Genomic DNA, 15,034 nt, shown 5'->3' on the forward strand with positions numbered 1-15,034 from the left:
ACCCTGGCCTCAGCTATGATGTGCTTATACCACTACGAGTTGGTTGCGGAAGATTGATATGGGAGTCAGACACGCGTATGAAGCCTGTCAGACAAGTGTCCTTCCAATGGAATGATGGTAGGCGCAGTCTCCCGAAGTACGACGGGCAGCATACGCGGAATTGTAGGACAGGAGCAAAGACACGGGCGGCAATGCGGGGTGCGGTTAGCGACGCGGGGCGTGATTGGCTGCAGCGTCTCACACCTGCAGAGCTTCTGTCTTCGACAACAACTTGCAATCCTCACCAGACCGCACACAAAGTGTTTGCCCGAGCTAGACATGCCCTGAGACTGCAGCCCGCCGACCTTCGACAATCACCACGTGCCAAGGCTCGGATCTTGTGGTTTAGCCCCGCGGGAGTCCCCGTTGCGGTCTGCCGCTCACCGTATCCCCTCGTCGATACAATAATACAGCCCAGGCGCCCGTCCGATAGCTGCACAATCACTCACAACCCAGCACCCGCGAGGCGCATAATCCGTGCTTGGCGCTACTGTGCCGAACGCTGCTGTCAAAATCTGTCTCGTCGCTTCCACCCCTCGACCACGCTCTAGCCTGGTTGTGTCCTTACAACCAAGATGCCTTGCTTTTTGGGCTTGGTATGTGTACTCCTAGCATGCAGCTGAACAACTCGACTGACTGTGCACTTGATAGGCCGTTTCTATACGTAAAGAGCCCCAGCCCACATTTGCGCCTCACTCCCTAACATGAGCCTAGACACCCCGAATGGTCCACTCCCCGAGTACTCGATACAAAAGCAAACCAGAGCCCAACGCATCACCTCGTACATACCCGTGCCACCTGCAAAAGTCCCTACCGGCGCCACCAAACCGGAGCAGTCTACCTTCGCTATCTCGATAACGCTCCTCACACCGGGTCTTCACGTACCCTACTCGACTCCGAAGGCGACGCCCGACGACCCGCACCCACGAGCGCAACTTGTCGGTGGATCGCCCGGTCTTGGTGGTAATAAGCAGATCGCGCCGTACAAGCCCCTCACTTCGTCGCCAAACGAGACCATCGCCGCATACATATATTTCGATGGTAGGGCAAAAGAGGAAGTAGCGACGCTTCTGCGCCGCGGGGAGGAGACATGGGTAAACTCGCGATGGGTCAGCGTCCCGGCAGCAGAAGGGGGCGGACTGGCGGAGCGGGAATTTCTATTCCGCGAAGTCGGGCTGGAGCGCTGGCTTAATGGGCTGGATCTGGAAGGCAAGGACGTTGCCGCCACGATCGAGCGACGGAAACAACGCCTTGAGAAGAAGCGAAGGAAGCGACGGGAAGAGAAGGCCATCGAGGAGAAGTCACGCCGTGAGAGCAACGGTGTGCTGCGATATGGCGAGAACCAGGATGCGCCTGTGGAATCACTCTCAGGGAACGACGACTTCTTCACGTCAGATTCGGACTCAGACGATGAACCGCCGCAGCCTGAAGCCGCAGGCCAGATCAAGGTCGCCCTCTTTCGCGTCCTCGCTAGTGGCGAGATCAAGCGCGGTGAATACTCGCCGCAATTTGACGCGCATGACGACGACGAAAACGTGCAGAACGGCGAAGGCGAGGATGTAGATCACACGACGAGCTTTGCGAAGCCGAAGACACTGGATCCCAAGTCGATCAGCACCCAGACAGTGACGGGCATTGATCCCCCTGATAAGCCATATGCTGTGTTCACCTTCCTGTACCGCGGAGAACGTAAGTGACAATACTGGCATCGCATATATCAAGACTCACACATGACAGGTCAACTTCGCAAGATGGGAATACTCACTACGGAGAAGAAGAAGGCCGCGGAAGCAGCCCCAAGGAGGAAGTCTGGCGGTCTAGACCTAAGTGCTCTGAAACCGCTAAATGCCACGACAGGCACAAAGAACTTCGCTGGCTACCGGGAGTCCTCACAAAAGGGTGCCAAAGGGAAGCGAAGTGAAGATGCTATGGACAGCGATGCCGAAGACGACGATGACGATGTCAAGATCAAGGCGGAAGACGAAGAAGACAAGGATCCAAGTGGCAAAGGACTATTGTCCCCTGAAGATGCTCGGCGCGAGGGCGAGCTCGAGGAGGGTGTTCGGAAGATCAAGGTCGGTGCAGTTGAACATTATATTGCTAAACAGCATTGCTCATATTGTGCAGCTCAAACGCCAGCATTCCGCCGAGCCGCTCAACCGGACAGCAGAGTCTGCAAACCGTGGCGCTTCAGGATCCCCAATATCAGGCACGCCCATGTCAGCTAGCGATCTTGACTCGACATCGGCTCCCAAATCGTCGGTTCCAGATCTCGTCTCGGAAAGCAGTGTCGGCTCGCCGTTCAAGAAGCAGCGTGCATCGTTACCCGGCTTCGATGAAAGCGTTCGTAAGAGCTTGGGTGCCACCTTGGCAGAAGCTCAGAAGGAGCGAGGCAACTCCGAGGGTAATGTTCCAACGCCCAGCATTGTAGAAACCAATATGGAAGAAGATGACGAGTTGTGACTATGGCGACAGCAGAGTGCTTTGGGATGATCTCTATGCTCGGCACCGTTACGACGAGCGCAAGTAATACCCACAGAGACACCTTAGCGCACCCCAACCTACAATGAAAGAGCTATACGATTCAAAGTCAAAATCAAGCGCGTAATTAACGACTATACACCCCGCGAACTGGCGTTTATCCTTCTAGACCCTGCTTCTCGACTCGAAGCTTCGATGTTTGTTTTGGCGCGCGGCCGGTTGGATATTTAATCCTGGCCTGGTCTTTGCTCATTTGGCGCGGCCTATGGTCGTGCATACGCTCATCCTCTGTTTTTGACTTTATTTCCGCGTTTTGCGGTCAGAGGTTGCATATGATACTGTATTGAGTACAAATGGCCTGATGGAGCTGCATAGTGGTATGCATGCGTTCCGCGCTATACCATGCACCTAGATATGAATTAGCCTAGCCAAGTAATCTCATGCTAGGCAGGCAGCTGCTCTATTACGTGCAACGTTTATTGGTCTTCTTGTACAAATTCTTCTTGTCGTCTATGTAATATTGACATCCGATACAACCCTTTGAAACGTGACAATTGAGTCACTGAGACCCTAGATAAGTAAATGGACTGATATATCACCCGTTTTGTCAATTCACTGTTCTTCCTTCCAGCATCAAACTGTCTGTCTTTATTACAAATAAACAAACAAAAATGCACCATTTTCCTTCACCAGCCTAGTGAGTTATCATAGCAGAGGCCCCCCTATGCCAATATAATTCACCTCCGCCTTTATTTCTCAAGAGACATTCCTCCAGGACGCGTGGTCTAGTGATATGACGCCGTCACCATAAAACCCGCTCTGTCCGTGGTGTGGTGACCACAACCCTCACGCACCTTCAACAGGAGCAATTCGTGCGTCGGGGGGGCGAGGTTCTGAAGTCAAGTGACGAAGAAAGCGTTGGTTCGAGTCCGACCGCGTTTAGCATTTGTGGTAGGGCTGGTAGGGCTTTTGGCCTTACGGTCTCAGACCTATATGGAAAATAATGCTCGGTTGCATCTGTGTATGGTTGGGCTTGTTATTGCTAGAGGAGAAAAGTATCTCAAGATCACTGACTTTTAGAGAGGGCTGGTCACGGAATCACTTTTCGTCAACACTAATACCACTATAGATACTCGTCCTACATATAGCTTCAGCTCGAAAATACTCATAGAAAAAGTGCTTCTCTAAAAACTTTGTTGTACATACAGTGAGAAACCAAAAAAAATCCGAACGCGGGTGGGATCGAACCACCGTCTCCCCCATCACTCAACGCCGAGCCTGACCCAATAATGCTCGATGACCCGTTGTTATAAACCCCAGTTTTATCTCCCCAGTGTTACTCTGGTGTTCGTTCGTTCTTGTCATATTCACCCCCATCACCGTCTACACAGTGTATCCTCCGTCTTAGTCATACAACACCAGACACCTAACCTCCAAACTCCTCCTCAGCGGCACATCTACTTTACTCTCCGTCTTTACTTCTTGCACTGCGCCATGCGCCACCCCACCCAACCTCCATCTCCTCTCGCTGTCATAATCAACAAACAACAATGCCTCCCCCTTCCCCATCGCACTCGCATAATAAAACTTGTACTCAGGATGCCATCTCACCCCCCTGATGTGGCTTTTATAATTCCCCCTCGTGTACACCGGCTCCGCGAGACTTGTCGCATGGATCGGTGTAGAGCTGGGATCGAGAACTGCGAGAGGCATTTGGTGGACTTGCGCGAGGGGGCTCCAGACGTTTATGATGGCCCAGTGGCGTGATTCCCAGTGCGAGGCTTCCAAGGGGGGCAGGATACGGGTGAGGTGCGCATGAGCGGTGGTGGAGTCGTTGTCGATGTGGATATCTGGGACTGGGGTCGTGGGGTATGTTTTTATTTTCTCGGCGTCGAGTGCTGGAGGGTTCTTCTGCTGGCGATAGCGGTGGTGGAAGGCGTGGACAGTGGTGGCACCGGTCAAGTTGGCCACGAGGGATTCACACTCGTGGTAGTATGTTGTTATCTCGTTCAGGGTGGAGGGGCCTGCTTGGGTATTGGGGAGAAAGGCTTGTTCCGTGATGGTGGAAGGGAAGGCTGCAAGTTGGAAACCCTGGGATAGGAGGGTGGGTTGTGGGTTGAGTGTGCGGATATCATTGAGTGGAATTTTTTGCTTCGTGGCGGGGAGAAGATTCGACTCGCCTGTTGCGTAGTCTAGGAAAGCGGGTTTACGATCTTTAGTGCCCGCGAAAAATTGTGCTGTTGCGTATGTCATGGTCTGTTGTATTTGTGTGTCCTATATTGAAAGAGTGTAAGAGATGAAGAGAACCCATTAAATATGCTTGCAATGGCACACCAGTGGGCTCCATCAAACCCATAGCGGACCTTCTCGGCTTGAATAACATACTGAGAGTCACAGCTCTTGTTGGTGGCGGTTGGTTGGTATCATTTGGCGACTGGTTGCAAGGCTCTGCTTTCAGCTTCCTACATAGCTCAATGTGAACTGTGCAATTACATGAAGATGCAATAAACAATTTGCTAACAATCGTGATAAGAATGCTCTATCACAGCTTAAACCTGTACCCGAAGATTCAATACCATGATAGTGAAAGACTGTAGCCTTTCCAGTTTCGCCTTAATGCTGACTGCATACATTAGAGCTCGGATTTGGAAGGTATGGCCCAAGGAGGGTCTGCACTTCGCATTTTCTCGCTTATCATGCAGGCGTCGATCTCTTGACGCAATCACCTAGACCTTAACATGTCCGAAGGTCACACTGCGCAAAGACCGCCAACACCGCCAACAAATGTCTCACCGTTCGGCGATGGGAAATGTCCAGTACCAGACAGTCTACAACAATCAGTGCATGCATTGAGGCCGAAAATATGTTGGTGATAAGCACGTACTCTACCATGCCATTTGATGTTCCCTTGCGCATCTTCCTCAACATCGTCCCCACTCAAAGCTTCGTAAACCTGATTTTTCATCGCCTATCATGGTCAGTACATCCTCATCTCCCAGAAACATCCCATACCTGTGTCTCTATCCCCTTCAAACTCGAGACCTGCGACATCGTAGCAAACCTCTCCCAGATACTTTCTCTCGACAGCGCTGTCTCGTTGGACAACTCTTCCTCTTTCAGCGGCCATTCAAAGAGCTGCTGTTGCTCTGGGCGAAGCACATCTTTCCACTTCAGCTCGCGGTACAGATTGATAGGGTTAGGCAGACTCCGTATGATGGCTTTAAGCCGCGCTTCGTAAGGCGTTGTAGGCGTATGGTCGATGGGTGCGTTGACTGTGCAACTCTCAGCTCAAGTCATCCATGGTAAATTATAGGGAAGTCCAAACACACAATCATCCAAATTCCAAATCATACCCAACCCGCCAGCATTAGGCTGCAGCACTCTTCGAATCTCTTCCAGCGTCTCAACTGTCGCGAACCTACCCTCATCAACTGCGTCCGACACTCCAGCAATTCGATTTTATATACCAATGAAACGCCTAAACCCATCAGCTCCCTCCTCTCTGAATCTTCACTTATAATCAAAACATACCTGCGCAATCACGATACCCTCCGCCCAATCCCTGTCTACACTCTCTAAGCTCTCTGCTCTATCACCTATAACCTTCACACCCCTCAACGACTTCCCCTCTAACACCCCACGCATCTCCTCATGCGGCTCACCAGCTACGATCTCATACCTTTCAGGCCGTGCAGAAAGCAGGGAAGTAAATTTCCCCGTTCCAGCACCTAGCTCGACGAGCCGTGCGCCGCGGACGCCGGCGACGCGGATGCGCGAGAGGAGGGAGGAGATGGCGTGGGAGGGGTAGGACGGGCGATGAGCGTCGTAGAGGTTGGCGGCGTGGAAGCCGCGGGTCGCTTGGGGGTGGATTTGGGACATTTCAGGTAGGTATATGCTAGATGGATATGTCTAAGGGTTGGGGTTTTACTGTTTAAAGATTATAGAAAATTGACGGGGGATAGAACAGGTAAGCGGGGAAAGGGCATGTAGATATGTGTGATGTTGATCTTCGAAGACAGTAGCGTGCGTACTACGCGATTGCGACATCACCAGGGTCTGTAGGGGCCGCTAAGCAGGGTTGGGCGTATGTAGCATGATGGCTAAAGGTCCAAGTCAGTTGCGTAGGCCAGGGTCCTTGACAGTTTGAAATGGTGTGTAAGGAGTGAGGGCGTCTTGTCGGCCTGCTGGATCAAGGTAACGGTGCAACTACTTTAAGCGATTGCTCAGGCTACTCATGACCAACGAGATCAAGTAGTCTCTAGTTAACAAAATCAAAAACTATAACCATAACCATACAAACCTGTGTGTAGATACTGCCATGAACGTTGGCGATATAGCATGTACGGCCAGCTTTGACTTCAATCATGTCCTCGATTCTCAACTGGACTAGAGCAAGCTCTCTAGGTCTTTGCTATATGCATTTGATGCAGCTAACCCGGCATGCAAACTCCGATACAACTCCACTCATGCAGAACCCATGCCAATCCAACGAAGGTCTTTTTCAACCCTGTCATCCACCACTATTCTTCATCAAGGAAAAGCGCCAGTCTAGCAACTGGATCGCGCACAAAACAGGGACACGCCTGGCAGCGTTCGTCCTCCTGAGAGGGGGTAATCATATATGGTCTTTTCCTTTCCGAAATCCAAAAACACTAGAAATGTAAAATCGCAATGCCGAAAACTCTTAAAACACCGGATGGTGTCGACGAATAGAAGGTAGGTGTAAAGAGACTCCCCTAAATGCATCTGCTCGCTGACGCGGTTAAACTGATTTTACAGCCGACAGAATGGTAGCGGAATGCTTAGTTTGGCTACAGCATTCTATGCGTTGCTGGACCGCGAACCCGTGAGGTGCGCGATTGCAACGGCGAGGATAACGGGGAATACAGCTAGTCAAAGAATATTGCATGCGCTGCCAGAGGGCCTGGTAAGATATTGTTAGTTTGAGAGTCCAATTGGAAAGATACGGGATAGACTGGTCGGTTGAGGCTAGCCTGGGCGGCTAATGCGAGGTGTTTAACGGTGCTTCATCTGCAGAATGTCGGCGCTGCAAGATTGTACAACACATGTTGTATCACCTAGCCGCCCCGTCTTTTCCTCTTGTAGCTCTTGATGACGCAATTTGCATGTTCAAAGCGAGCTGATGTTGAATTTCGGGGGCAAGTACTTACCATCTCTGACCCCGTATTCTCCTAATCCACGAATACACAATCTTTAGGCGCTCGCGGACACGCGTCGTCCGCAGCAATGAGTACTTCTCTTCTTCGGCAATGGGAACGACGGATGCAAACCAGTAGGGGAAAAGAGCTGGGTCTTCGGGTGGCTCGCCGTACACTTGGACAATGCGCGCGCTCAGCCAGGGGGCACTAGCGTCTCGCATCTGGCGGATAAAAGTCATGCAGTTGTCCAGCAGCTCCTGGGTAGAGAACCGGTTGATAGCGACATCCAAAGGAAGCGGCATATCCGGGTTGTCCTGCTGATATCGCTGCGCAAACTCGTTTGCGACAGTAGTCTCACTTTGCTCCAGAAGTCCCTCTTCGGCCAGAGAAAGATCCTCTACTCGCTCGACCCGAGCCACGTGGTATCCGTCAAGCATACCGTGCCTGCGAATCTTGAAGCGGCCGATACCTCGCGTTTCCACGAAGCTACGTCCGTCACGCAGTAGCTCCAAATTGACGATCTCGAGGAGAGTGCCATATTCGAGAAACTGTGTAGAACCCATGTCACCCTGTGGAGCAGAGTTGCGGTTGTACATGACCATGCCAAATTGTCTGTTACCTTCGACGCAACGACGCATCATCAGACGGTATCGAGGTTCGAAGACGTGGAGGAACGTAGGCATGGTCGGGAGCGATAACGTGCAGACGAAGAGCGGAGTGTTGAGGTCATCATCACCACCTTGCTCTTCCGCCTCAACGGCCCTGTGTCGGGCCTCGACTAGCTCGGGGCAGAGGCCATTCAGGAGTGCATTGAGCAGAGTATTGCTAGGTTTGTTCTGCAGCGAGGCTGGGATGTGCAATCCTCGTCGGCACACAGGGCATATGCTGCTGTGGTCCATGACACGGACAAGGCAGCGGCGGCAGAACGTGTGACCACACGATGTCGTCGTCGGATCCAGCATCATGTTATAACACACGTGACAATCGAGCTCTTTCTGCGCAGCGTCTCGCAGCCGCTCCAGCAATGCATTATTCAAGTCTTGGTCATCGTGGGCATCAGAGAGCGTCTTGTATTCGACCTCGGAACTATACCGCAGGTCACCCATCTCGGCCATGACGAAAGTGGAGACCAGTCGGCCACCTTGCAACACTCTCGAATTTCCTTTCGCTTCCGTCTTTTCATTCTCTTCCATTGCTACGTCGCCATCCCACTTCAGAATCTCTTGCAGGTGTATAGGCATATCTGCCACCAATGGCAAGTGCTTGGCAACCTCATTCTTTATGAGCTCCATGAGCTTCGTCAAAGTCACATCCACGCTGCATTCGGCCGCTGCATGTTCGGCCCCGCATGATGCCAGTGGACAGGATATGCCGAGGAGTCGGTCTGGGGTATTCGGATAGGAGATGTTGGTGCGGGCGACGGGGTTGGGGAGACAGCTACGGCAGGCGGTGTGACCGCATGGCAGCGTCACGGGAGCGTTGAAAGGCTTCGAGCACTGCGGGCATTGGACCAGGCGGACGAGCTCCCGGGCGTCGGCGTGTGCCGCTAGGGCACCCTTCTCCGAGTATTCCTGCGGGGCAACATCCTCTACCATCAAGGCTTGTGGGGGTATTTGTGGGTGTGAGGTCCTGTCTCCGTCGCGGGGGAGGCAGAATTCTTTCCGGCGTTGCGAATTCATACAGCAGGTGTCGCGGCTCGATTCCTCCTTTGCCCGTTCGCCTGTGCAGTTCCCAGCTGCACCTGCTATTCGTGTACGTGGGCAGAAAGGAACGCTTCGCGGGGTAGATGGTGGGGTTTCGAGGTAGGAGCGCACCGAGCGGATGGAGAGGACGTTTTGGCGTGCAACAGAGGAGCCTGAAAGCCCAACCCGCGGTGGTTGTCTGAAACGGCGCGATGGTGCGGAACCGTGGTGGTGGTGAAGGTCACAGGTCAAGCTTCCGTCAGCAGCAGACGCAAGGATGGCCTAATAGGTGCAGCACGAGGGACGAAGTCAACCTTGGAAGGTGCGGCCGTATATGGAGTGCGCAGGACCACAGGTATCGTTGCTTGGGATAGAAGGCGAGTCAAGGAGCGTATGTACGACCGCTCTCCGGTCGGCGAGTCGTCGAGGTCATCAACATCAGCAGGCGTGTACTGGCCATGTTTCCGCACGAGGCAGAATGCATGATACGTCGCCGGGGTGAGATCGGCGATGTCGTTCGTGCGCCATGTTGACCTGGAGGGCGACAGACCCTGGTCCCGATCAGAGCGCCTCTATCCATCCGCGCCTATCGACGCGTGGGCCTTCATCGGCCACCGCTAGCCCCGTGCTGCCGGCTGCTCGTCTATCAAAATCTGCACGGCCCTCGAACAGCATCAGGAAAACTTTGTGCTCGTCTGCGTGCTTCTGGCGGACTCTGCGCCCCGCCGGACAGCCCGAATGCCGGGGGCCGCCGCGCTGGTGGCGCTGGCCGAATTCCAGCGCCGAGGGCCTTCTCGTGGGCTTCCTGCATACGAACAGGCACCCCCGGGAGCGCCAAGCCAGTCCCATTCTGCGGAGCATCCCCTCGAGCAGCCGGAGCAGCCAGTGCAGCACGTAGGCCCGCGCAGGTCAACCGTCGTCGCTCACTATGCGACCACACCGCCACCATTCCTGCGCTTCGCTGATGCCGTGTACGCGTTGAAATGCGCATGCAGCTGTGCAGGCGTCATCGATGCCGTCGAGTCAAACGAGATCCTGTCCAATCAGCGCTCGGCACTAGCCTCTGCCAGCAACTGTTCTGTCATCCCACATGTGGCACTTGAGCCTCCCACCCTTTCCGCAAGACCCTGACACCACCACTGGTCCCGCTGGTAACCACCATACTGCTTTGGTGCGGTCAAGTCGTGTGTCCTGCTCTGGAACGCTGCCGACTAGTACACCGTGGTCTCGCCACTCCTCGAAGAGGACCAACTCGTACCAAGGATCAAGGTAGTGTCAATACGGAACAAGAAGGCTTGCCGTGGACACGTTCGATTCGGGTTGTCGCAAAATCACTGCTCGCTAAATGATGCCCAAAAGGTTTGGCCTTTCGCCGCCGTCCAGACTAACAACGGAGCACCAAAAGACCGTTGCAAAACCAGCCCCCCCACCCTTAACCCTAGCAAAATAGTGTACAAAGAACACACTTGTTACAGTCCCGAACGCCGCCAAGGATCCACCCTTCGTTTGTGTAAACAAAGCTTTCGTGGTACCTTTCCCGGTATCACAGCTTCATGGAATTTGGCCTACGCCGTTCGCGCCCGCGGCTTCTGCTCCCGAATCCGAGTCCGTGCTCCCTTCGCTCTCGTCTTCCTCCTCCTCCTCCTCTAGAACTATCTGTGGCAGCACAGACTTGTCGAACAGATCTAGCACAAAGCGGCATGCCGGGAGTCGGAAATGGTGTGCTTCAAGGATTTGCATGACCTTGTGGAAGATGGCTGGCTTCGTGAAGCCAGGCGCCTTCTTTGCTTTGATCCTGTCATCATGTTAGTGCGTGACCCTCGGATACCTGCTGGGAAGATTACGTACGCCTGGAGGTCATTTGCTGCTTTCTTGGCTAGCACTGTATTACCTAGGTCGGTCGCAAGCTTTAGAATGCGCGCGTTCAAAGGATCACTGTCGGTCACAGCAACCTTTACATCCGCCTTGCGCTTCCAGCTCATGTAGTCCGACTTGGCTTTCCATGGCGTCATCTACTGATGTAAGCGGTTGTTGTGGACGAAGCATACGAGGGAAGACATACCAAGAACAATTTCCTGAAATCCAGGGGTAGACAGAACCCCAGGGCTTCACCGGCTTCGTTGACGACACCATCCCAGCCGTACTCCAGTAGTATTTCCTGCCCGTGAAGGCTCCTGGAGATTAGTCCGAGCACGTAGAAGGCTGTGCCTCTCAGAGACATGACCTCGGACATTTCTGCAATCTTTACAATCCATTTCACAATGTCTGAGCTCTCAAGAAAGGGCGCGCCGAGCTCCATGGAGCCAACATTGCCGACCGCCCATAAGCAGCCTTTGACTTTGAGTATCAGTTCAGCATCGTCCTTCTCCATCGCATAGTCGCGGATGTTGGCGACGAACTCGTCGAAATGACCTTTTTGCTTCAGTAGCTTACATCCTTCTTTAGTCCGCGTGAGTTCACGGTAAAAGTGGGGTGGCACGATGCCATACTCCGGGTGTTCAGGTGTGTCGTCGTAGGACAGCTGAGTCTGAGGTTTCTCGGGAATGTCAGCAAGCGCCCGAGCCATGGATGCTTCGATCAATGCCACGTAGGTGTCATTCCTCCCTAGGAACCAGTCATCCATTTCCCCGGTGATGTAGTTCAATCCGTCCAGATAGTGGTAGCCAACCGAAGTGGAGAGGAATCGGAGCAATAGGGGCGCGCCGATTTCACCTAGGTGATCCAACGCTGGGCGACACTTCACGACGTATTCTAAAGACTCTGTTTGGTTGCATGCTTCTTCTAATATTTTGATGGCAACCTCGCACACTTCAACGTCGGGGTCGTACAGCTGCGTCACCAACGATTTGATGGCCCATTCCGCAACACTTGACGAATCCGTCGGCTGTATGGGTCTTGTGGCGTACTTTCGTAAAAGTCTAGTCGCGAAGATGCGGACTTCCTTGGAGCAGGACGTCATGGCTTTGGAGATGATGATGCGTAGATGTCCATCCAAGGTGTAGTCCATGTTGCTCAGCAAGGTTTTGATCAGGTCGTCACGGTCGTTCAGCTCTATGATGTGGTAGAACATATTCAGGACTCTCCAGCGTTCGAGAATCTGGATACCCTTGGAATCTTTGGTTAGCGCACCGAGAAGCGCGAAGTAGCCACCAGTGAGGGTTTCGTTCATCCGGTCCTCTTGGAACATAGGAGATTCAGATGTCAACCCGCTCATCCTGTCAAAATGAGACAGGCATTCCGCAAGCTGCCGGATGAACTTGCTGTCGCTCAGATATCGTACGCCTTCGGGGTTTTGCAATAGTGTTCGCATCAGGGCGCATCCGGCACGAACATATCGCTGGTTCGGCTTTGTGTTCTTGACTTCTGAGAATCGGTACTTGAACGGACGATAGAAACCGAGCAAGCGATGAACAAATTTCGTCACCTTCGTGGCCTCATCTAAACGCTTAGCGTTGAGTAGCGGTCCGTCGATGATGGTCTGAATCAAGTCCCATCTCCACTTCTGAAATGTGACAGTGCCTAGAACTTGCGTGTCCACCATCATGGCTCGGAACGTTGTTTCGTCCATCTGCATCGCGGCCTGAGCTTTGGACTGATCGGTCTGCCTTGCAGATGCGGCGCTGTCACCTTTGCTGATGCCTTTGGTCGGTTGATTTGATGCTGTTCCTGACCGATATAAAGTTCTATTGACACTGTCGACTTGGTAGATGGTACCGATTGCAACAAAGCGGGCCTCGGTGTCAAAATTTGCAGCAGACCGAAGGAGCTGCGGAAGCACTTGCAGCTCCGAACTCCATGATGGTGGCAGGAGCTCGTTGGCCATCTTCAGCACCTCGCCAAGGAGGAGTGTTGTCTTTCGTTTCAGGGGAAGACTCAAAGGATCTTCCTCAGCTTTGAGAAGTGCTGGGATTAGACCAGCATGTAGAAATGCAGCCAACACCATGGCGACATAATGCTCTAGAAGATTCCACTTATTTGTAGGGTCCGTGCTGGGGCCAGAATCGTCCTGGATAGCTTGGTTCCTCAGATTCGTGACACGCCCGTAGGTGGTCAAGCGACGGCCAGCGAGGAAGGATGTCGACCATGAAGGAGGTTTAATTCTTAGTATATCGAACAATAGTTCCAATAAGACATTGCGCACATGGACTGTGGGAATTTCTAGCGATATGAGCAACGATCGAATAGCGAGAAAATCATCCATGCAGAGGGATAGAAAGCCAGACCAGCTCCGTAGCAAGGAGGCAATGACTTTGGCGTTCGCCTTTAGCTTCTCTTCGTGGAGGTGGCTATGCGCAGTCCCAGCATCCGTGAACATGGCAAAGGGTGCCTCGAGCTCGTGTCCGGAGCGAAGGAAGTGGCGTCTCTGCGGGGTATCCAGCAGATACACGAAAGCGCTCCCTACACTCTCCGCGGCGTAGTAACTGCCTTCTCCAAGAGCGTCCGTCAAAGTTCCCATTCCACCAGAATCGACCAGAAGGGCTGGCTTCTTCACTAGTATTTCGGCCAAGGTAAGGATGGCGATGTTCCTCAACCGATCGTCGGTGTGCTCAGCGACAGCCACCAATATTCGGACGACGGAACGTGAGATCTCTTCCACTCCTCCTTTCACGTCCAGAAAGGCACGGACAAATTTGAGTGCTTGCTCTCTTTCAACACTAGCCTTGCTTTCCTTGACCAGTGATAGGATGACTAGATAGTCGGTGTGTAGGCCTCGGATGATCTGCAGAGACTTGCGATCAGTGAACGTATAGCGCATGATACGGTACGCAGCAGCGACCACCTCACGGCTGTCGCTGAGCAACATAGTCTGCATTCTCAAGCCAAAGATCGACCATGCCAGTTCGTATTTGAGCGTAGAATGTCTTTTGAAGAGGTCCACTAGTGAGTTCGCTCTTTCCACGTAGTACTCAGGCTGCATCCCAGCAACCTCCAAAGCCCGCAGTATCTCAGCAAGCACAAATGTTGGCGACTCCGTCTCGTCATCCTCATCGTTATCCTTTTTTGTAATATGTCGCGACGGTGACCGGGAGAGATTACGACGGAATAAATAAGAGAGCCTGCTCTGGGCCTCGGCGGGTGGGGACTTAATCTCTTTGGCTCTTTGTATTTCGGCCGCCAATCCAGACTTTAGCTGCGCGAGCTTCCTGTTCGATATGTTCAGCTGCTCCTCCACCTGCAACCTCTGGTCTCTGGTGTTCTTCGCATTTTTGGCATTCAGAGCCTCCAAGAGGTTCTCAGACCCTATCTTGATCTTGGTTTCTTTCTCGATCTGATCCTGATACTCGGCCTGCCGCTGCTCGGTAGTCGTATCATTGATGTCGCCCACAATGATGGCGTGAGTGTCAAAGTCGGGCTTCAGCCGGCCATCGTGCGATGTAGTTGGCCGTAGCTGCGAACTGAAGCTCCCAGGAGCCTCCCTAGCCGTCGCGTAAGAAGCTTGCGCTCGCGACCCGGCCATCATGCTGCTGGCGGGTGCGGGCAGTGAACGGCCATCTCTACTTCGCGCGGGCGCAAGCAGAGGGCCCTGATCGCCGTCGGCCTGGGCGTTGGCGGAGCGCGCGGGTGGCGTCATGAGCGGGCCTTAACCATACGCCTCCCAACCGCATCGCATGTCGATATACAAACAGACACCTCCTCTTGCCTCATGAGCTGTTGCGCGCAGATATCATACGC

General features: G+C 53.2%; 4 protein-coding genes across 4 annotated transcripts; 1 reads left to right on the forward strand and 3 right to left on the reverse strand.

Annotated features, from left to right (window-relative positions):
* Window positions 1–743: 743 nt before the first annotated feature.
* Window positions 744–2,502, forward strand: N0V89_008812 (uncharacterized protein; the record flags this gene model as incomplete). The annotated part of the gene is made up of 3 exons (XM_056217565.1): window positions 744–1,728; window positions 1,777–2,114; window positions 2,167–2,502. The coding sequence occupies 3 exons, from the start codon at window positions 744–746 to the stop codon at window positions 2,500–2,502; spliced, it is 1,659 nt and encodes a 552-aa protein (XP_056069121.1).
* A 1,422-nt stretch (window positions 2,503–3,924) lies between these two features.
* N0V89_008813 (uncharacterized protein) lies at window positions 3,925–6,399 on the reverse strand (the record flags this gene model as incomplete). The annotated part of the gene is made up of 4 exons (XM_056217566.1): window positions 3,925–4,776; window positions 5,405–5,488; window positions 5,533–5,792; window positions 6,069–6,399. The coding sequence occupies 4 exons, from the start codon at window positions 6,397–6,399 to the stop codon at window positions 3,925–3,927; spliced, it is 1,527 nt and encodes a 508-aa protein (XP_056069122.1).
* Window positions 6,400–7,687: 1,288 nt separating this feature from the next.
* N0V89_008814 (uncharacterized protein) lies at window positions 7,688–9,274 on the reverse strand (the record flags this gene model as incomplete). Its single annotated transcript, XM_056217567.1, has 1 exon — window positions 7,688–9,274. The coding sequence occupies one exon, from the start codon at window positions 9,272–9,274 to the stop codon at window positions 7,688–7,690; it is 1,587 nt and encodes a 528-aa protein (XP_056069123.1).
* Window positions 9,275–10,912: 1,638 nt separating this feature from the next.
* Window positions 10,913–14,933, reverse strand: N0V89_008815 (uncharacterized protein; the record flags this gene model as incomplete). The annotated part of the gene is made up of 3 exons (XM_056217568.1): window positions 10,913–11,156; window positions 11,210–11,373; window positions 11,424–14,933. 3 exons carry the CDS (start codon window positions 14,931–14,933, stop codon window positions 10,913–10,915), a joined length of 3,918 nt encoding a protein of 1,305 aa, XP_056069124.1.
* Between the last annotated feature and the right edge of the window lie 101 nt (window positions 14,934–15,034).

Source organism: Didymosphaeria variabile (assembly GCF_027946475.1).
Source record: "Didymosphaeria variabile strain IMI 356815 chromosome Unknown scaffold_6, whole genome shotgun sequence".
Taxonomy (NCBI): domain Eukaryota; kingdom Fungi; phylum Ascomycota; class Dothideomycetes; order Pleosporales; family Didymosphaeriaceae; genus Didymosphaeria; species Didymosphaeria variabile.